General features: G+C 42.8%; 1 protein-coding gene across 1 annotated transcript in view; it reads left to right on the top strand.

Moving 5' to 3' along the window:
* The window catches only part of LOC118368403 (macoilin-2-like), a 32,897-nt gene extending 10,526 nt beyond the window's left edge, over positions 1 to 22,371 (top strand). The window contains exons 2-11 of the mRNA XM_035752466.2: positions 9,219 to 9,360; positions 9,727 to 9,853; positions 12,455 to 12,578; positions 13,672 to 13,850; positions 15,367 to 15,904; positions 17,922 to 18,080; positions 19,264 to 19,446; positions 19,552 to 19,672; positions 19,837 to 20,011; positions 20,158 to 22,371. Of these exons, the coding sequence (XP_035608359.1) occupies positions 9,219 to 9,360; positions 9,727 to 9,853; positions 12,455 to 12,578; positions 13,672 to 13,850; positions 15,367 to 15,904; positions 17,922 to 18,080; positions 19,264 to 19,446; positions 19,552 to 19,672; positions 19,837 to 20,011; positions 20,158 to 20,360 (1,951 nt within the window). The 3' untranslated portion in view covers positions 20,361 to 22,371. The remainder of the gene's footprint in view (positions 1 to 9,218; positions 9,361 to 9,726; positions 9,854 to 12,454; positions 12,579 to 13,671; positions 13,851 to 15,366; positions 15,905 to 17,921; positions 18,081 to 19,263; positions 19,447 to 19,551; positions 19,673 to 19,836; positions 20,012 to 20,157) is intronic.

Raw genomic sequence — 22,371 nt, 5'->3', positions numbered from 1 at the left:
CTGCCTTCCTAGCAATGGGAACCTACCCAGAAAGGAGAGACAGGCGTGGCAATGATAGGGGTAGCGACCTTAAAGAAGAAAGTCTAAACAATCTGAGCCAGATGGTTTTTTTGTGGTCAAATTTAAGGAGCTCCTTAAGTGACTGCCTGCATGGAGTAACTTTGTAGCGGGGCAGGGGAAAAAGAGGGAGGAGCATCGGTGATAGTATCATTCAAATGGGTGATAGATGAGAAAATGTTTGACAGGCAAGGAGGCATGTCTGAGTCAAATAGGAATCCTGACTTAATGAAGTGGTGATTTTAAAGAGCTCAGACATGTGCTTCTTGACAGTAACAACCACATCAACATTAAGGGACATGGGCAGCTGTGAGGATGAGGGTTAATTCTCTAGGTCTTTAACCATTTCTCAGAACTTATTTGGGTTAGACCCACAGAGAGAATTGCTTCTTAAAGTAACTAACTTTGACCCTCCGGTTAGCCTGATGCACTTCAAATTTTCCTGAATGAGATCCAGTTAGCCTGAGCATGCGCGTGCCGAGCCTTTCGCCAAATGCAATTCTTGAGGTGGAGTAACTCTGCAAGATCACGGTCGTTCCAGGGGCTGAACCGTTTTTTTAGTTCTCATTTTCTTTATGAATTTTTTTTTTAACAATACCACGGAAAATATTTTAAAAAGAAGGTACAAGCGTCTTGGACAGAGGGGATCAAGCTGATTCTATACCATTTTACAGAGGCTAGTTCATGAAGGAAGGCTTGCTCATTAAAGTTTTTTAGCAAGCGTCTATGACAAATCAGGACAGGTTGTTTCATTGAGCAGCCATTACGAACACAGACTGTAAAACAGTGATCACTAAGGTCATTACAGAAAACACCAGACTGATACCTATTAGAATTATTTGTGAGAATAACACAGAGGAGAGTAGCCTTTTCTGGGTGTTTGGAGTCATCCTTGTGGGATTGGTAATAATCTGAAAAATAGTTCCATTGCTTTAGGACTTGGTCAGGTGGTTTTAAGCATGTCCCAGTTTAGGTCACCTAGCAGGACAAATTCAGACTTGGTGTGAGGAGCCAGTAGAGAGATTAGGACCGGTAGTGTACAGGCCGGTGCTGATGTAGGACGATACCACCCAGCAATAGTCATCAAAGAGCTGTTTGAACATTTTAAAAAGAGCAAATCAAATTGTTTGGGGACAGACTTGATGGAGACAACCGAGCACTGAAGGTGATCCTTGGTAAAGATTGCCACTCCTCCACCATTTAGAAGATCTGAACACTCTTCATTAACCACGTCTCAGTAAAGACCAACACATCTGGATTGGAGCTGTGAACCCACACTTTAAATGTATCCATTTTAGGTAATAAGCTTCTAGTGTTCTAACGTGCAGAAAACCCAGGCATTTACGAGAGCAGTAATTAGTGAAGCAGATATCCGAGCACAAGTCAGAATTGGGGCTAGCAACAGTAGATAGGCCAGGGTGTTCATGTACATTTCCAGATATCATCAACAGTAATACGATCAAGACATGGCATAGGACATCTGAATGTGCATCAGATAGCAACAAGATCATATTGTACAGCAATTTCATCAGGTAACATGAATACAAAGCCAGCGAGAGGTGGTTAGAATAGGATAGGATGGGAGGCCAAAAGTCTGTGTAACAACAAATAGAGAGTCAGAGTCCCGAGTGTGGGAACAAACCGTCTGTCCCACGGTTGGGTAAAGAAAGTTTATATTCAACAAAGTATGCAGGAGTCATGAGGCAAATAGCAAAATGCACAAGGAATTGTGTCTATATATATATATATATACATACATACATACATACATACATACATACACACACACACACACACACACAGTTGAAGTCGGACTTGACATACACTTAGGTTGGAGTCATTGTTTTTCAACCATTCCACAAATTTCTTGTTCACAAACTATAGTTTTGGCAAGTCTGTTAGGACATTACTTTGTGCATGACACAAGTAATTTTTCCAACAATTTTTTACAGACTGATTATTTCACTGAAAATTCACAATTCCAGTGGGTCAGAAGTTTACATACACCTAGGGCACGTAAGACTGTGCCTTTTAAACGGCTTGGAAAATTCCAGAAAATGTCATGGCTTTAGAAACTTCTGATAGGCTAATTGACATCATTTGAGTCAATTGGAGATGTACATGTGGATGTATTTCAAGGCCTACCTTCAAACTCAGTGCCTCTTTGTTTGAAATCATGGGAAAATCCCCAAAATATCTGCCAAGACCTCAGAAAAAGAATTGTAGACCTCCACAAGTCTGGTTCATCCTTAGGAGCAATTTCCAAACGCCTGAAGGTACCACGTTCATCTGTACAAACAATAGTATGCAAGTATAAACACCATGGGACCACGCAGCCGTCGTACCGCTCAGGAAGGAGACACGTTCTGTCTCCTAGAGATGAACATACTTTTGTGCGAAAAGTGCAAATCAATCCTAGAACAACATCAAAGGACCTTGTGAAGATGCTGGAGGAAACCGGTACAAAAGTATCTATATCCACAGTAGAACGAGTCCTATATCGACATAACCTGAAAGGCCGCTCAGCAAGGAAGAAGCCACTGCTCCAAAACCGCCATTAAAAAGCCAGACTACGGCTTGCAACTGCACATGGGGACAAAGATTGTACTTTTTGGAGAAATGTCCTCTGGTCTGATGGAAAACAAATAGAACTGTTTTGCCATAATGACCATCGTTATGTTTGGAGGAAAAAGGGGGAGGCTTGCAAGCCGAAGAACACCATCCCAACCATGAAGCACGCCGGTGGCAGCATCATGTTGCGGGGTGCTTTGCTGTAGGAGGGACTGGTGCACTTCAAAATAGATGTCATCATGAGGTTGGACATTTTTGTGGATATATTGAAGCAACATCAAGACATCAGTCAGGAAGTTAAAGCTTGGTCGCAAATGTGTGTTCCAAATGGACATGGACCCCAAGAATACTTCCAAAGTTGTGGCAAAATGGCTTAAGGACAACAAAGTCAAGCTATTGGAGTGGCCATCACAAAGCCCTGACCTCAATCCTGTAGAAAATGTGTGGGCAGAACTGAAAAAATGTGTACAAGTCAAGAGGCCTACAAACCTGACTCTGTTACACCAGCTCTGTCAGGAGGAATGGGCCAAAATTCAGCCAACTTATTGTGGGAAGCATGTAGAAGGCTACCCAAAATGTTTGACCCAAGTTAAACAATTTAAAGGCAATGCTACCAAATACTAATTCAGTGTATGTAAACTTCTGACCCACTGGGAATGTGATTAAAGAAATAAAAGCTGAAATAAATAATTATTTCTACTATTATTTTGACATTTCACATTCTTAAAATAAAGTGGTGATCCTAACTGACTTAAAACAGCGAATTTTTTACTAGGATTAAATGTCAGGAATTGAGAAACACCATAGCCAAATACATTTAAACTCTGTTTATGTTAACTTCTGACCTCAATAAATAAATAAATCCAGGTACATTTAACAGTTAGGCTGTTGATTACAGACCTAATTTAAGTTGGTTTCCTCTCTCATCACGTTTCTCAGACATTGAAGGCAAGGGCTGTTTTTCTCATCTCGTAACTCCACTGCTGCCTCCAAATTGTTCGCAACACCAATATGCTGGGTAACATAACATGGCTTTTATGCAGATAGCAACATGGTTTATTAAAAGGCGGCAATTCAACAGCACAATGTTTCAGAACAGCGGACAGTGACCACTAACTAATGCGGGAGAAAGCGCATTTGTTATAAACTCAGCAAAAAAAGAAACGTCCCTTTTTCAGGACCCTCTTTCAAAGATAATTCATAAAAATCCAAATAACTTCACAGATCTTCACCGTAAAGGGTTTAAACACTGTTTCCCATGTTTGTTCAATGAACCATAAACAATTAATGAACATGCACCTGTGGAATGGTCGTTAAGACACTAACAGCTTAAGATGGTAATTAAGGTCAGTTATGAAAGCTTAGGACACAAAACGGGCCTTTACACTGACTCTGGAAAAACACCAAAAAGATGCCCATGGTCCCTGCTCATCTGCGTGAACTTGCTTTAGGCATGCTGCAAGGAGGCATGAGGACGGCAGATGTGGCCAGGGAAATAAATTGCAATCCGTACTGTGAGACGCCTAAGGCAGCGCTACAGGGAGACAGGACGGACTGCTGATTGTCCTCGCCGTGGCAGATCACGTGTAACAGCACCTGCACAGGATCGGTACATCAACATCACACCTGCGGAACAGGTACAGAATGGCAACAACAACTGCCTGAGTTACACCGGGAACGCACAATCCCTCCATCAGTGCTCAGACTGTCCGCTATAGGCTGAGAGAGGCTGGACTGAGGGCTTGCAGGCCTGTTGTAAGGCAGGTCCTCACCAGACATCACCGGCAACAATGTCACCTATGGGCACAAACCCACCGTCGCTGGACCAGACAGGACTAGCAAAAAGTGTTCTTCACTGACGAGTAGCTGTTTTGTCTCACCAGGGGTGATGGTTGGATTTGCATTTATGGTCTAAGGAATGAGCGTTACACCCAGGCCTGTACTCTGGAGCGGAATTGATTTGGAGGTGGAGGGTCCGTCATGGTCTGTGGCAGTGTGTCACAGCATCATTGGACTGAGCTTGTTGTCATTGCCTGCAATCTCAATGCTATGTGTTACAGGAAGGAGGATGTCATTCCCTTATGTGGTACCCTTCCTGCAGGCTCATCCTGACATGACCCTCCAGCATGACAATGCCACCAGCCATACTGCTCGTTCTGTGCATGATTTCCTGCAAGCCAGGAATGTCCGTGTTCTGCCATGGCCAGGGAAGAGCTCGGATCTCTATCCCATTGAGCATGTCAGGGACCTGTTGGATCGGAGGGTGATGGCTAGGGCCATATCCCCCAGAAATGTCTGGGAACTTGCAGGTGCCTTGGCGGAAGAGTGGGGTAACATCTCACAGCAAGACCTGGCAAATCTGTTGCAGTCCATGAGGAGGAGATGCACTGCAGTACTTAGTATCTGGTGTGGCCACCAGCTGCATTGACTGTTACTTTTGATTTTAACACAGTTGACAGTGAGACGTTTCTTTTTTTGCTGAGTTTAAAATATTTTAATTTGTGTTGCACCGTTTTGTTCTTATGTAATGTAACCATATACAATTTCAGTAGCACATGTCTTAAGCCCTGTTTCCATTGGCACTTTGAAGTCAACCCAGGTTGGGCTGGCCTTGGTGGGCTAGCTCAAATTGAATTCCCACTTCCCCCAGAAATGAGAAATTATGCTAGGTAGCCAATATGTGACTGCAGCTGGCCTCGCCAATGTTGCTAGCTATCAAGATGTTGAATTTATTTCGTCCCATAGTCCTGCCAGTGCCAGCCAGACTCAGAGCCATGTATTTAGCTTGCTGACGTTAGCTAGCTAAACGGGTAGCATCACTGCTAGCATAACAGGCTAGCTAGCTTAATTCCTACCTTGCTTACCATGGCATTAGCTATTAGCGAGCTGACCAAGCAAACCAGACAAGTTTGATATGATCTAGCTTTCAATATGGACTGGCCAGCTGAAATTTCTGCTGGCTCACGTTAGCTAGCTAGCTAGCTAGCTTGTTTCAACTCTGATTTGCTAGCTAACGGTAGGTGGGTAGTTAGCATTCGAGGGCTGACTTCTCATAAAAGTTGGTATTGTGTAGTACAAAAAGGAACGAAGGATCCAGCTATGGTAGTAATTTGTGTTATGTCTGACTAATGCAGTACTGCTTGTCCATTTGTTAGCTAACAGTAACAAGCCCAGACAAGCTAGCTAACGTTGTGTTAGCGACCTGTACGCTCTCGTTGGCTGGCCCTCGCTTCATACTCGTCGCCAAACCCACTGGCTCCAGGTCATCTACAAGACCCTGCTAGGGAAAGTCCCCCCTTATCTCAGCTTGCTGGTCACCATAGCAGCACCCACCTGTAGTACGCGCTCCAGCAGGTATATCTCACTGGTCACCCCCAAAACCAATTCTTCCTTTTGGCCGCCTCTCCATCCAGTTCTCTGCTGCCAATGACTTGAATGTTCTACAAAAATCTCTGAAACTGGAAACACTTATCTACCTCACTAGCTTTAAGCACCAGCTGTCAGAGAAGCTCAGATTACTGCACCTGTACATAGCCATCTATAATTTAGCCCAAAAAACTACCTCTTTACCTACTGTATTTATTTATTTATTTATTTAGCTCCTTTGCACCCCATTATTTCTATCTCTACTTTGCACATTCTTCCACTGCAAATCAACCATTCCAATGTTTTACTTGCTATACTTGCTATATATATATATATATATATATATATATATATATATATATATATATATATATCACTCCAGTGTTAATCTGCAAAATTGTATTATTCGCCTACCTCCTCATGCCTTTTGCACACATTGTATATAGACTGCCCATTTTTTCTACTGTGTTATTGACTTGCTAATTGTTTACTCCATGTGTAACTCTGTGTTGTCTGTTCACACTGCTATGCTTTATCTTGGCCAGGTCGCAGTTGCAAATGAGAACTTGTTCTCAACTAGCCTACCTGGTTAAATAAAGGTGAAATAAAAAAATAAAAATAAAAAATATTGTATTTACTTCACCACCATGGCCTTTTTTTTGCTTTTACCTCCCTTATCTCACCTCACTAGTTCACATTGTATATAGACTTATTTTTCTACTGTATTATTGACTGTATGTTTGTTTTACTCCATGTGACTTTGTGTTGTATGTGTCAAACTGGTTTGATTTATCTTGGCCAGGTCGCAATTGTAAATGAGAACTTGTTCTCAACTTGCCTACCTGGTTGAATGAAGGTTAAATAAATAAAAAATCCACCAATGGTCAGCTTGATGGTTGCATAGTAACTGCGTCACCACCCCAAATTCTAATTGAGCTGGCACCAGTTGTGAAACTGGGCAGCGTTGGCCCGGGTTTCCCTTGATCCAGCTAGAATTTGAGAATTCCATTTGAGCCAACTCTAATTTGGCCCAAATTTGCCCTAATATTAAGTGAGCGATGGACTGTGCCAACCCCACGGCCTCCACAATGGATTAGTCCCCTCAGACCGTCTTTAATCCGACAGGTGTCTTGTACACCATGGACATTTTTTTTATGGGGGTGGGATACTGCTCGACCTAAAGAATTCTTTGTCGACCAAACAATCGACCAGTTGACTAAATGGAGTCAGGCCTATAAAAGACACAAGAATGAAGCTATACTGTATATACAGTGCCTTGCGAAAGTATTCGGCCCCCTTGAACTTTGCGACCTTTTGCCACATTTCAGGCTTCAAACATAAAGATATAAAACTGTATTTTTTTGTGAAGAATCAACAACAAGTGGGACACAATCATGAAGTGGAACGACATTTATTGGATATTTCAAACTTTTTTTAACAAATCAAAAACTGAAAAATTGGGCGTGCAAAATTATTCAGCCCCTTTACTTTCAGTGCAGCAAACTCTCTCCAGAAGTTCAGTGAGGATCTCTGAATGATCCAATGTTAACCTAAATGACTAATGATAATAAATACAATCCACCTGTGTGTAATCAAGTCTCCGTATAAATGCACCTGCACTGTGATAGTCTCAGAGGTCCGTTAAAAGCGCAGAGAGCATCATGAAGAACAAGGAACACACCAGGCAGGTCCAAGATACTGTTGTGAAGAAGTTTAAAGCTGGATTTGGATACAAAAATATTTCCCAAGCTTTAAACATCCCAAGGAGCACTGTGCAAGCGATAATATTGAAATGGAAGAAGTATCAGACCACTGCAAATCTACCAAGACCTGGCCGTCCCTCTAAACTTTCAGCTCATACAAGGAGAAGACTGATCAGAGATGCAGCCAAGAGGCCCATGATCACTCTGGATGAACTGCAGAGATCTACAGCTGAGGTGGGAGACTCTGTCCATAGGACAACAACCAGTCGTATATATTGCACAAATCTGGCCTTTATGGAAGAGTGGCAAGAAGAAAGCAATTTCTTAAAGATATCCATAAAAAGTGTTGTTTAAAGTTTGCCACAAGCCACCTGGGAGACACACCAAACATGTGGAAGAAGGAGCTCTGGTCAGATGAAACCAAAATGGAACTTTTTGGCAACAATGCAAAACGTTATGTTTGGCGTAAAAGCAACACAGCCCATCACCCTGAACACACCATCCCCACTGTCAAACATGGTGGTGGCAGCATCATGGTTTGGGCCTGCTTTTCTTCAGCAGGGACAGGGAAGATGGTTAAAATTGATGGGAAGATGGATGGAGCCAAATACAGGACCATTCTGGAAGAGAACCTGATGGAGTCTGCAAAAGACCTGAGACTGGGACTGAGATTTGTCTTCCAACAAGACAATGATCCAAAACATAAAGCAAAATCTACAATGGAATGGTTCAAAAATAAACATATCCAGGTGTTAGAATGGCCAAGTCAAAGTCCAGACCTGAATCCAATCGAGAATCTGTGGAAAGAACTGAAAACTGCTGTTCACAAATGCTCTCCATCCAACCTCACTGAGCTCGAGCTGTTTTGCAAGGAGGAATGGGAAAGAATTTCAGTCTCTCGTGCAAAACTGATAGAGACATACCCCAAGCGACTTACAGCTGTAATCGCAGCAAAAGGTGGCGCTACAAAGTATTAACTTAAGGGGGCTGAATAATTTTGCACGCCCAATTTTTCAATTTTTGATTTGTTAAAAAAGTTTGAAATATCCAATAAATGTCGTTCCACTTCATGATTGTGTCCCACTTGTTGTTGATTCTTCACAAAAAAATACAGTTTTATATCTTTGTTTGAAGCCTGAAATGTGGCAAAAGGTCGCAAAGTTCAAGGGGGCCGAATACTTTCGCAAGACACTGTACAAGGAGTAGCATTATCATATCAATGTGAAGGGATATGTGGTATTAGAGGTAGATGTGTAAAGTGACTCGGCATCAGGATGCATAATACTAAGTTGTGTGTGTGTGGACTTTTTGAGTGCAGGTAGTCAATGCAAATAGTCCATACAGTCTGAGTTGCTATTGATTAGCTAAGTCTTAATTGCTTGGAGATGGATGCTGTCTCTGAGCCTGTTGGTCCAAGTCCTGATGCTCTGGTACCGGTTGCCTGACAGTAGCATAGAGAACAGTCTGTGGCTGGTTGTGGCATTGGACATGTTAAAACTCATACATTTCTTTCTTCTCCAGTACCTTCCTGTACCTGAAGTTCCTGGTGGTGTGGGCACTGGTGCTACTGGCAGACTTTGTGCTCGAGTTCAGGTTTGAGTACCTGTGGCCCTTCTGGCTGTTCATCAGAAGTGTGTACGACTCCTTCAGATACCAGGGGCTGGTGAGTTTGTCTGGCTGTGTCCTGGGTTGGCCTGACCGATCTGTGGTATAGACGAGGAGAGTAGGTCTATGGAGCCTCTGCAGAACAAGATCTGAGTCCTGGACTAGTGCGGCTATGTTTTCAAAGCATTTACATAATGTTATTCCCCTCCAATTCTCTAGAGGTGACTCTACTAAGTCATTGATTGGGCTTTGATGTCTTTTGCAGATATGTTGTTGCATTTAATTGCCAATTTAATCATCACACAATTACAAATTGTGATGTGGAGAATATGTGACCCACATCTCTCTGGTTGTTTGGAGCGATGTGTTTTTCTGCCTTTTTGCAGAGCTCCTACTAACCCCACTCGTGTCTCCATTCTTCCAGGCGTTTTCAGTGTTCTTTGTGTGTGTGGCGTTTACCTCCGACATCATATGCCTGCTCTTCATCCCTGTACAATGGCTGTTCTTTGCTGCCAGTACCTACGTGTGGGTGCAGTACGTGTGGCATACAGGTAAGCTCTCTTCCTATTCACCTGTCTTTTTAACAAGGAAAATAGCTTAGTGATTACAGTGAATTAGTGTGTGGTTATCATCCAGCGGAGGCTGCTGAGGAACGGATTAAATGGAATGGCATTTGATTTGATTGATATTTGATACCATTCCGCTCCAGCCATTAACACGAGCCCATCCTCCCCAATTAAGGTGCCACCAACCTCGATGTTATCCCTGTATTGCACTATTTAAGCCTAGCTGTAAAGAAATGGGACTGGTGACAGGAGTTTCACAGGAGGGTGACTCTTCAAGAACGAAAAAATACCATGATTTGGGGTTTTCCACAATGTTATCCATAGAAGGGTCATTTGGAGGAAGGATTAATGACATATTTGACATTTTAATCTTAACGCATAAATGAGAAATAATACATTATTTTGTCATTTGAGTATTAAAGCTGCAATATGTAACTTTTTGGGCGACCCACCAAATTCACATAGAAATGTGTGTTATGCATGTCATTCTCATTGAAGAAGCTGCAAATCTGTTCTTTGTGTGCCATTTCAATACTTCTCGTTTTTAAGTTGAGTTTATTTTGTCTTATTAAATACAATATTTTTGGTTATTGAAAATATATTTCACAGCGGTTTAGTTGGTACAATGATTCTCTACACTATACTTGCCTTTTTGTCACATCAATTGAAATTAGGTGAACTATTAGAATTTTTACAGCCATGAAATAGTGAAGCGATTTCTGCATAGTGCATCTTTAATATACATTCATTATTCACTACCCTGTGTTGGTGAATGTGCCTGTGGTTATTTCTGCCCAGGAGACAATGGACAGGGGTTATCTATTCTCTATCCACTGATTCTGTTTGTCCTGCTGCTGATGTAATTATAGTTGGCCCGGGACTTTTCCATAAAGCCAGTGGGTTGTTTGAACGTACTATGAGGGATCAGACATGGTGAAGGGGGCTGGCTTGCTGTCTCAGCCAACAATCACACATTGAGTCATGTTAGCTCTGGAGAGCTCTTTGTTTTTTTTGTATGCCTCACTGAAAAGCTGTCCTTTTGTGGTTGTGTGTGTGTGTGTCTGTCTCACTTTGTACTTGTCACTCAAAAGCTGATCTACCCTGTTTCTGTTGTGATGTTTGTGTTCTTGTGGGAGGCTGCTTTGCTGACCACAATGTAAAACCTTGTTTCATGTTTGGAGGAACTAGGTCTGCATGGATATTTTTCATGTGGACATGTGGTTATCTTGACCATGTACCGTGCCTTCAGAAAGTATTCACACTCCTTGACTTTTCCCACATTTTGTTGTTACAAAGTGGGATTAAAATGTATGTAATTTTCATTTTTTTGTCAATGATCTACACAAAATACTCTGTCAAAGTGGACATTTTGTTAAAAAAAAATGGATGCTAAATAAAACGCTGATAGCTGTATCTTGATTAGATAATTATTCAACCCCCATGTTAGAATCACCTTTGGCAGCAAATACAACTGTGAGTCTTTCTGGGTAAGACTCGAAGCGCTTTCCACAACTGGTTTGTGCTACATTTGCCAAATCTGCCAAATTCTTCAAGCTCTGTCTAATTGGTTATTAATCATTAATAGACAACCATTATCAGGTCTAGCAATAGATTTTCAAGCAGATTTAGGTCAAAACTGTAACTCAACCATTCAGGAACATTGACTGTCTTCTTGGTAAGCAACTTCAGTGTAGATTTGGCCTTGTGTTTTAGGTTATTGTCCTGCTGAAAGGTGAATTCATCTCCCAGTGTCTGTTGGAAAGCAGACTTGAACCATGTTTTCAATGTGCTTTCCTTAACAATCACTCTGTCAATTAGTTAGTATTGTGGAGTAACTACAATGTTGTTCATCCATCCTCAGTTTTCTCCTATCACAGCCATTAAACTCTAACTGTTTTAAAGTCACCATTGTCCTCATGGTGAAATTCCTGAGCGGTTTCCCGTCTCTCCGGCAACTGAGTTAGAAAGGACAGCTGTATCTTTGTAGTGAACGTGTGTATCGATACAGCATCCAAAGTGTTAACTTCACCATGCTCAAAGGGATATTCATTGTCTGCACCAATAGGTGCCCTAATTTGCTAGGCATTGGGAGAACCTCCCTGGTCTTTGTTTGAAATTCACTGCCTGACTGAGGGACCTTACAATTATCTGTATGTGTGGGGTACAGAGCAGCAGAGATGAGGTCATTCAATAATCATGAAAAACACTATTATTGCAGTTTGTCCATGTAACTTCTGTTTTTTTTTTACTCCTGAACTTATTTAGGCTTCCCATAACAAAGGGGTTGAATACTTATTGACTCAAGACATTTCAGCGTTTCATTTTTGTAAAAATGTATAAAACCTTATTCCACTTTGACATGGGGTATTGTGTGTGTGTGTGTGTGTGTAGGCCCGTGACAAAAAAACTCTGAATTTAATCCATTTTCAATTCTGGCTGTAACGTATAACAAAAAATGGAAAAAGTCAAGGGATGTGAATATATTCTGAAGGCACTGTATCTTGACGCATGTAGTTGTGTGATTATCATGACCAGTAGTCTATTTTCTGTTCTCACACCTCTTTTTTTTTTTTGTTGCTTTCACAGAGAGAGGGGTCTGTCTCCCCACAGTGTCTCTTTGGATACTATTTGTGTACATCGAGGCAGCCATCCGATTCAAAGACCTGAAGAACTTCCATGTCGACTTGTGTCGCCCATTTGCTGCACATTGGTAAGTTGTTAAAGGAAATCTCCACCCAAAAACAATATTTTGGCATTTGTTTCATTAGTCCATTGTTGATATAGTCCCAACATGTTTTGCATGTCAGCAATTAAGATTTCAAGATATGTAGCATTCAAAATACAGAAATCTGGGCCAGATTGGTGGAATTTTCCTTTAAGTCCAGTTTTTGTCCAAGCTCTGGAGGCAGGTCTGTGTGTAGGCTATCTGTGAGGAAGAATCCTTCTTAGACCCACAGGCCAAGCAGGGGATGGGATTGTTCTGCCCCATTGACTTTCAGAAAACAATATTTCTGCTTGTTAGGCATAATGTACAAGTAATGACTGCTAGATATCCCCCAAGCTCAAAAAGAGAACACTATTACATGCTGGTTTCATTCAGTGTGTAGAATTATGAAAAATATGATCTTCTAAGATGGGGTTTCGGAATATTTCTGCCCCAGATCTGTAAGGTCATACACACCATTTATAATCTAAGTACTCTCAAAGACCTCTAAGTGGATTTAGATGGCATGTATTACGCGCTGTTATGTAGTAATGTAGTAATGCGGTCCTTCTGTGGCTCAGTTGGTAGAGCATGGCGCTTGTAACGCCAGGGTAGTGGGTTCGATTCCCGGGACCACCCATACGTAGAATGTATGCACACATGACTGTAAGTCGCTTTGGATAAAAGCGTCAGCTAAATGGCATATATTATTATTATATTATAATGCAGGATATCAAGGCTTGTAATTCCTCTAGCTTTACATACGGCAGTGATGTTCATCTCCAGGCTTTTTTTCATAGTACCTATGCTTTAAAAAAATATATATATTTTATTTTACCTTTTATTTAACTAGGCAAGTTAGTTAAGAACAAATTCTTATTTTCAATGACGGCCTAGTGGGTTAACTGCCTGTTCAGGGGCAGAACGACAGATTTGTACCTTGTCAGCTCGGGGGTTTGAACTTGCAACCTTCCGGTTACTAGTCCAACGCTCTAACCACTAGGCTACCCTGCCGCCGTCTCAACTTGTGAACCAGTTTCTTGGATACATCAGGCAGGATGAGTTGTCTGAACTTTGTTCTCGATCGATCTCTCTGTAGCATTGGCTACCCGGTGGTGACGCTGGGCTTTGGCTTCAAGAGCTACGTCAGCTATAAAATGCGCTTAAGAAAGCAGAAGGAGGTGCAGAAGGAGAATGAGTTCTACATGCAGCTCCTGCAACAGGCCCTGCCCCCAGAGCAACAGATGCTACAGAGACAAGAGAGGGAAGCGGAGGAAGGTGAGATGCACGCATGCCTTGCAACAGATGCTCCAGATACCATTAGGAAAGGATGTGGTTCAAGTAATGATCCAAGTGATTGTCCGATTCCTAATAAATATGTACAGGTGAAGTCGGAAGTTTACGTACACTTAGGTTGGAGTCATTGAAACTCATTTTTCAACCCCTCCACAAATTTCTTGCTAACAAACTATATTTTTGGTTAAGTCAGTTAGGACATCTACTTTTAAGTAAGTCATTTTTCCCAAAAATTCCAGAAAATTATGTCATGGCTTTAAAAGCTTCTGATAGGCAGGCTGGCTGACATAATTTGAGTCAATTGGAGGTGTACCTGTGGATATATCTCAAGGCCTACCTTCAAACTCATGTGAAAATCAAAAGAAATCAGCCAAGACCTCAGGAAAAAAAATTGTAGACCTCCACAAGTCTGGTTCATCCTTGGGAGCAATTTCCAAACGCCTGAAGGTACCAGGTTCATCTGTACAAACAATAGTACGCAAGTATAAACACTATGGGACCACACAGCCGTTATACCGCTCAGGAAGGAGAAGCGTTATATCTCCTAGACATGAACATACTTTGGTGTGAAAAGTGCAAATGAATCCCAGAACAACAGCAAAGGACCTTGTGAAGATGCTTGAGGAAACGGGTACAAAAGTATCTACATCCACAGTAAAACGAGTCCTATATCGACATAACCTGAAAGGCCGCTCAGCAAGGAAGAAGCCACTGCTCCAAAACCGCCATTAAAAAGCCAGACTACGGTTTGCAACTGCACATGGGGACAAACCATACCAACCGTGAAGCACGGGGGTGGCAGCATCATGTTGTGGGGTTGCTTTGCTGCAGGATGGACTGGTGCACTTCACAAAATAGATGGCGACATGAGGGAGGAAAATTATGTGGATGTATTGAAGCAACATCTCAAGACATCAGTCAGGAAGTTAAAGCTTGGTTGCAAATGGGTCTTCCAAATGGTCAATGACCCCAAGCATACTTCCAAAGTTGTGGCAAAATGGCTTAAGAACAACAAAGTCAAGGTTTTGGAGTGTCCATCACAAAGCCCTGACCTCAATCCTGTAGAAAATGTGTGGGCAGAACTGAAAAGGCGTGTGCGAGCAAAGAGGCCTACCTGATTCAGTTACACCAGCTCTGTCAGGAGGAATGGGCCAAAATTCAGCCAACTTATTGTGGGAAGCTTGTGGAAGGCTACACAAAACGTTTGACCCAAGTTAACCAATTTTAAAGGCAATGCTACCAAATACTAATTGAGCTTATGTAAACTTCTGACCCATTGGGAATGTGATGAAAGAAATCAAATCTGAAATATCATTCTCTACTATTATTCTGACATTTCACATTCTTAAAATAAAGTGGTGATCCAAACTGACCTAAGACAGGGAATTTTTACTAGGATTAAATGTCAGGATTTGTGAAACTGAGTTTAAATGTATGTAAACTTCTGACTTCAACTGTATTTAATCTCTCACCTTTTTGACTTTCACCCTCAATTCAGCTGCAGCAGCTAAAGGGATATCTGAGGTGGACTCCGCCCCAGTCTCACAGAATGGGGCACTTGTCGGTAAAAAGACGCCAGCACCGCTACCGGAGCTGGAGTACAGAGAAAAAGGGAAAGAGGGCCGCGAGGCCAAGAAGCAACACAATAGCATCCTGCCGTCATCGGTAGACTCTAAACTCCAGGAGATGGAGTACATGGAGAACCATATGAACAACAAGAGACTGACCACAGAACTGGTGGGCAGCACAGAGAACCTGCTACTGAAGGATGAGAACTCCTCTTCCTCCTGCTCCTCCTCCTCATCCTCCTCCTCGAAAAACTTCAAGAACGCTAGTGGCAACACCGCAATTAACTCCTCGCCCCGCGGACACAGCGCCACCAACGGCAGCGTCCCCTTGTCCGCCCCTTCCTCCTCTTCCTCTGGGAAGAAGCAGAAGTGTGCAGTGGGGAAGGGTCCAGCAGCGGGCTCCCACAGGGACTCAACAGACAACTGCATCCCCAACAATCAGCTGAGCAAGCCTGAGGCGCTCGTACGGTAAGAGCACTTATATGCAGATGCACATACTGTATACATCTGGCTGAGCTGGCTGAAGGTGCTCTTATGATAAGAGCATATTATATACATAGCACAGTATGTACAGCACACTTACCTGGTAAAGCGAGTTTAACACGCACCCATTAGAGAAGTCTACGGCACTAGTACAGTAGAGAGAACACATCATCCAAACACAAACAGCTGTGCTTGCTTGAGGCCACTCACACACACACACGCTCACTCATTAAGGCGTCCACGTGCTTCCCAGCCGGAACAGTTCATGCATATATTATGACGTTTTGGTCTTCGGCAAGGTTTTTTTCGGTTGTTCGTGCACATGCCATTTTTAAATCAAGGCAATCTAAAGTTGGTAGCCAAATTCTACGCCCCTTCGTCGGTGATTGGTCAACAGTAGGGATTCTTCAATGAAGTGTTCAATGAGAGACTAATTCATTCGTTTTCATGCAGATGTTTTCACTTGAAAAATACTATTTTACTATTGGTGTTTTTCAAGTGAAAGACTTTTTAAGGGAGTATGCGAGGACACTCGTTTGGTTCGTCTAGCCAAAGCATGTTGAATGTCACACCTGGATGTCAGTTCTCATATTCTCAAAGTATTAGTAACTTGCTGATACATGATGGCTGCATGGGATGCTTCCCCTTACCAGATGTTATGTGAGTGTGGAGCCAGTCCCTGACACCTCAAACTAACCCAGGCTCCAGATAGATAGGTGTTAAGTAGAGCTGTTTCCACTGTGTGGGCTGGGGTGTGAGAAACTTGGACTGTTAAAATATATGTTTGCCACAAAATGATGCTGACTGAAAAGGAGAACCTTGAGTTTAAGATGGCTGTGTCAGCCTGTTTTGTGTCTGTAGTTGTTCAGCTGGGTATAGAATGTGAGAAGAAAGTCAAATTTGGTGTGGCAAGTTGTCATGGTGTTCAGGGTAATACACATTCATATGTACCCTGCATTTGCCACACTCTGACGAGTGGATTCCCTGGCTTACATTATTGGTACACTGTGTTTTTGTTGTATCCAAATATGGCTGAATAGACACTTGGCTAGCACGTTTCTTATTGGTCAGATGTTGCTTTTTGCATTGATTGTACACTCATAATGATAACAAATCTGTGGATTTCTAGTATTTTTAGCCTTTGTTTAAAGAACTTCTGACTCCAAAGGAAAAAGTAAACCGACCAAAGAACTGTAGGTTAAAGAAAAGCAAGCAATTTTGAAGTGAGAACTTAAAGCAAGAACCGTAGTAAAGAAAACAGTTACAGTTAAAACAACAATTTGGAACATATTGAAAAAGAGAAACCAGCAGTGACAATCAATCGGCAACGATCTGATTGGCCAAGGAAAACAACTGACAATTGACCGAAACCCTAAAACATCTGTCAGTGAAATGGCCAACAGGCACAATCTACCATCAGCAGGGGGCTTTGACAGCAGAATAACAGGCTATAGCAAAATGCAAACCATTCAGCAGCAGCAGAACATAAGACAGGTTAGAAATTAGCTAAGAAGTACAAAGATTGCCCTACTGAAACAGCAGACGAAACCAAGGTAAACCTTTTTACCAAAGACTGGAGAAATAAAGGAACTGTGGATGATACAAAGCTACTGTATGCACTATGCAGAAACATGTCCCGGGTGGCAGTAGCGTCGAGGTGAGAGAAAGGTGGCATCCTATGACTGTTCCATGTTGAAAGTCACTGAGCTCTTCAGTAAGTGTGTGTGTGTGTGTGTGTGTGTGTGTGTGTGTGTGTGTGTGTGTGTGTGTGTGTGTGTGTGTGTGTGTGTGTGTGTGTGTGTGTGTGTGTGTGTGTGTGTGTGTGTGTGTGTGTGTGTGTGTGTGTGTGTGTGTGTGTGTCAGAGGGGAAAGCAGAAGAGAAATTTCCATCTCATATGCACGAATAAAGTACATCTTATTCCTCCCTTTCCCCTCTGCTTCTCTTCCTCATCATCCCTTCTTTCTCCATTTATTTCCTTGTACCTTCAAACAAACCCTGCAGGCTGGAGCAGGATGTGAAGAAGCTGAAGGCGGACCTGCAGGCCAGCAGACAGGTGGAGCAGGACTTGCGCAGTCAGATCGGCTCCCTGAGCAGCGCTGAGCGCTCCATACGCTCTGAGCTGGGCCAGCTGCGACAAGAGAATGAGCTGCTGCAGAACAAGTGAGTGGCACAGGTCAAAGGTCATACATGACTGGATCTGATCACCTGCTGGGACTAGGATCAGGAGCTTTTTCTTGTCGGGTCACGTAGTCAGGAAAAACTAGCTGGGACCGAAGGTCATAAGGGTTATCATACAGCTTTTTTCATGTAAGCTCAAGAGGCTAAAAACACTGGGTTTAGCTTGGAATGCCCTCGTCGAAATGACTTTGTCCAGGGTCAGGAAGAGCTAGTTTGAAATTTAGTGATAACTCTGTGCTAAGACATTCAGGAGTGGGGGAGGACTGACAAGATGGATTTTCTTAAATCATAAATAATTAGTGAAGGTTATGGATGAGGATCCAGTCTACTGCTCGTCTCAGTGCATGCATGTGAAAGCTTGAGTCTCTGGCAGGCTTCAAATCACAGCAGTCCAGACTGGAGCAGAGGGAGCACTTAGGCATCTGGCTGCTTTAATTGTCCAATTAAGTCATTATTGACCAAATGGGATTCCTGTGTGTCCTAGGTGCAGAATTGCATTAGTGGAAACCAAGACTGTTGTCAGGGCTTGCTTGGTTGTAGCTAGATATTTTCGAGTTGCGTCGGGGACAATTCTATAATTTTAGCTAACCCTTTTCTTAACCTTCATTATCCTAACCTCCTAAGCTGCTACAAAAAGTCACTTCTGCTCGTCAAAACCGGCAGACCTGCCCTGAGAGCAGTGTGAAGTATCCACTAATGTGATACAGCTTCGTAAGTGAGGACCACCCTAATAGGGCAGTTATCATATACTTAACAGACACAAACTCCAGTTGTTATGGCCAGTTAATCATGTGATGCAATTAAAGGGGAGGTGACAGCCTACTCCTAATGACCAGCTGATTCCTATTCAATCTCATCAGAGCCTGAATTCACTCACTCATTCATTCTGTCTGTTGGTAGAGACTGGAGCACAAGGCTCTGTTGGATTATGTTAGTCTAAGGATTACTGAAGTACTGTGAAATGGTTGGACTGTTGGCTTGGTTACCCAACTGACCAGCCAACCTGTCATCTAACTGACCATACTCCACAATGCATAGACTCAGTGGTTACTTACACTCTTGAACATGGCTAGCTTTTAGTACTATTGTTCTCACACACACACATCCTTGGGGTGGGATGGAGTCCCACTAGCTCATTTGGTCTGTGGCTGCTGTGTGTATGCAGGCTCCATAACGCTGTCCAGGCCAAGCAGAAGGACAAACAGGCTGTGGGCCAACTGGAGAAGAGGCTGAAGGTTGAGCAGGAGGCCCGCACCAATGCAGAGAAACAGCTTTCAGACGAGAAGAAACGCAAAAAGCTGGAAGAGGCCACCACAGCTAGAGCCGTCGCACTAGCAGCAGCATCCAGGTAATAGTTCCCCATAAATAATCTGCTATCAGTTGTTGTTAGCCAGTTTCAAGCTATTCCCTGCCGTTAGTATAGGTGTGATCCCTCTCTCTGTCTGCTCCACAGGGGGGAGTGCACAGATACGCTGAGGAGGCGGATCACGGAACTGGAGACTGAGTGTAAGAAGCTGACCATGGATATCAAGCTCAAAGAAGACCAGATCAGAGAGCTGGAGATGAAAGTACAGGTGAGGATCATTGTTCAGTTAAGACTTGGGTATGTTTTGTTGGCGGCCTTTTGACGTCAACATCAGTTTTGGTTAAAGTAACGCAAAATGTTAACTCATTCACACCTGCTGTACACTGGCACACAGACAATGCCACTTGTACTGATGTTCTCCCCCTCTCTCAGGAGCTCCACAAGTATAAAGAGAATGAGAAGGACACGGAAGTGCTGATGTCAGCGCTTTCGGCCATGCAGGATAAGACCCAGCACCTGGAGAACAGCCTGTCTGCAGAGACCCGCATCAAACTGGACCTGTTCTCAGCACTGGGTGACGCTAAGAGACAGCTGGAGATCGCACAAGGTCCGTGTTCAGCCTGGGTCCAGCACCTTTGCAATACTGCCTCAGTCCCACCTACCTCCTACTAAATGTGATTGATGTAGAATAGATTGCTCGACATTATGAATGTCTAATCTGAAAGTTTCTTGCTGGGTGTGTCTGTCTCCTAGGTCAGATCCTGCAGAAGGACCAGGAGATCAAGGACCTGAAGCAGAAGATAGCTGAGGTGATGGCTGTCATGCCCAGCATCTCCTACACTGCTGACAGCAGCAACATGACTCCTGTGGCCCCCCACTACTCTTCCAAGTTTATGGACACCAGTCCTTCCGGCCTGGACCCCAACGCCTCTGTCTACCAGCCCCTCAAAAAGTGAACGCTCCTTCCATCCTCTTGTTTGGTTTTTTCAAGCCCACCTACAGATCTGCTTGTCATGTCTGCGGCTGAGAACTTTATTATTATTTTTTTGGGGGGGGGGTCTGAAGGATGTTGTATTGTGACTGTATTTGTTGTAGTTAAAACAAAAAAAGGTCTATGGGACATTCATGTCGACTAGGAATTCCCAGTTGTGTTTCTGCTTGTAAATGTCTAGTGAAACCTCAGAATTGGGCGTGGATCTTATCTAGGGCGTTTCAGCCCCCTCCCCTCCCCATCTACTCCACCTGCTACCAGTTACTTGGTCTCTGGCCTTGGGATTGGGTAATTGGTGTCGATTTCATTTATTTTAGAGCTGGGATGTGGATCTCTGGTAGCAGGAGTGCTCACCCTTATTTCTATGTAATAAATTCTGATCGCTGAGAACAGATATCAGTTCATTTTTAAGGTAAGAAGGTACCATCAGTATGCCCAGAGGACTGTAGTGCAACATTGGCATGGACTCTAGCCCTGTTTTGTCAATTATTATTTTTCAGTTGTGAATATCAGAGACCAAATTGAAACTTCCATTGGCTGTTCTTGGGTTTTGTGGTATTGTTTTTTTTAAATGTTAGAAAGTGGATTGTGTGGTCTCTCCTTTTTCACTTCTTTCACAAAAAGTTAGGAAAATCACTTTGAGATGAGAACAGAGCTGTACCAAGACGTTATTTGTTTCAATAACGAGATGTCAAAGTAAACGATCCACAACAACCCCTAAATGTTGAGTATCAACTGCAAAATTACATTTATTTCCCTCAAAGCCCCCTAATTTCCATGATCCTGTCGAAAAGAGTGTTAAGCAAAGACAGTATTGCGAAGTTCATGTATAATATGCCTCTCTAAACCCAGAATAGTCTCTCACAAATTGTCATGATCACAGTGCCTTGAGACAAGGCCTCAGTGGTGGGAGTCAATATCTGGCTATGCCAGAAAGGACTGAATTGCAGGGCGTTCCAACCACAAATACAATTTTACCCCTAACCTGGACCCTCACCTTAGGTTCAGAACAGATAGCCCATCTACTTGCTCAACAGTTCTGACGATATGGCCATTTTGTCTGTTCTAGCATGGTCATGTTACTCCTTTATAGTGTGTTGATATGGTAATGTTAGCCACTACGAAGTCTACTGCAAACAGGTCCCAGGCTCCCAGCATGGCCTCTCCCCTGCATCCAACTATAACACATCTCTCTGCTGTAAACTCTTGTTCTGTTGGTTGAACTATTGTCCCTACGTATGTTTTTTTATTGATTTGACTTCATTTGCACTGTTGAGAAAAAACCTGTTTGACAGGGAAAACTGATTGATTTTGTGCAATGTGTACAAGAAACGAGACTCTGGAAATGCCAAACGAGACAATTTATTTCCACTGAATTTTGCATAGAAAATTCTTCATCTGGCTCCTTTTTATTCCTGAATACTCAACTTCAGCCCATGTGCCAAGAATGGATTGCTTGTTTTCTAGTAATATGTGCTATCCAGGAATGTACTGCAAATACATTGGCTGACGTGTTTGACAAACGTCCTCTTACTGACTTGTCTGAAGTATGTCAAGCAGGTGGGAAAATGCTCACCTGTTTGTAGTAGACTGTTTACGTAGTTGAAAGTAAGGGACTTTATTTTTGTGAATGTTACAGTATTGGCAACTGCCTGGGCTATGGGTGTTAAGAACCGTCTACAGTTGTTTCCTTACTCCTCTTTTTGGTATTGTTATATCCTGCAGGGAGGACTAGCTTGAGTCTGATGTGGTTTTGCAGTCATCTGAAATGGTGATTTTGTGTGTGTGGTTATGACCAACTGTATATGGAAAATGTTTTGCTCAGTGCTACGTATGTCATTGGCTCAACTGATGTTGAAAGTATAAAATGTTTTTGTTTTCTATGCCCACCCGCAGTCACTGCTCTGTTTCTCCCCGGGTCTGACCTTGGCTGCGCTCTGAGGTTAACAAGGAATAAATTATTTTCTTGCAAATTT

The sequence above is a fragment of the Oncorhynchus keta genome, chromosome 35, assembly GCF_023373465.1.
Source record: "Oncorhynchus keta strain PuntledgeMale-10-30-2019 chromosome 35, Oket_V2, whole genome shotgun sequence".
Lineage (NCBI taxonomy): Eukaryota > Metazoa > Chordata > Actinopteri > Salmoniformes > Salmonidae > Oncorhynchus > Oncorhynchus keta.
Note: the sequence above shows the minus strand (reverse complement) of the source record. Positions and strands in the feature narration are given on the sequence as shown.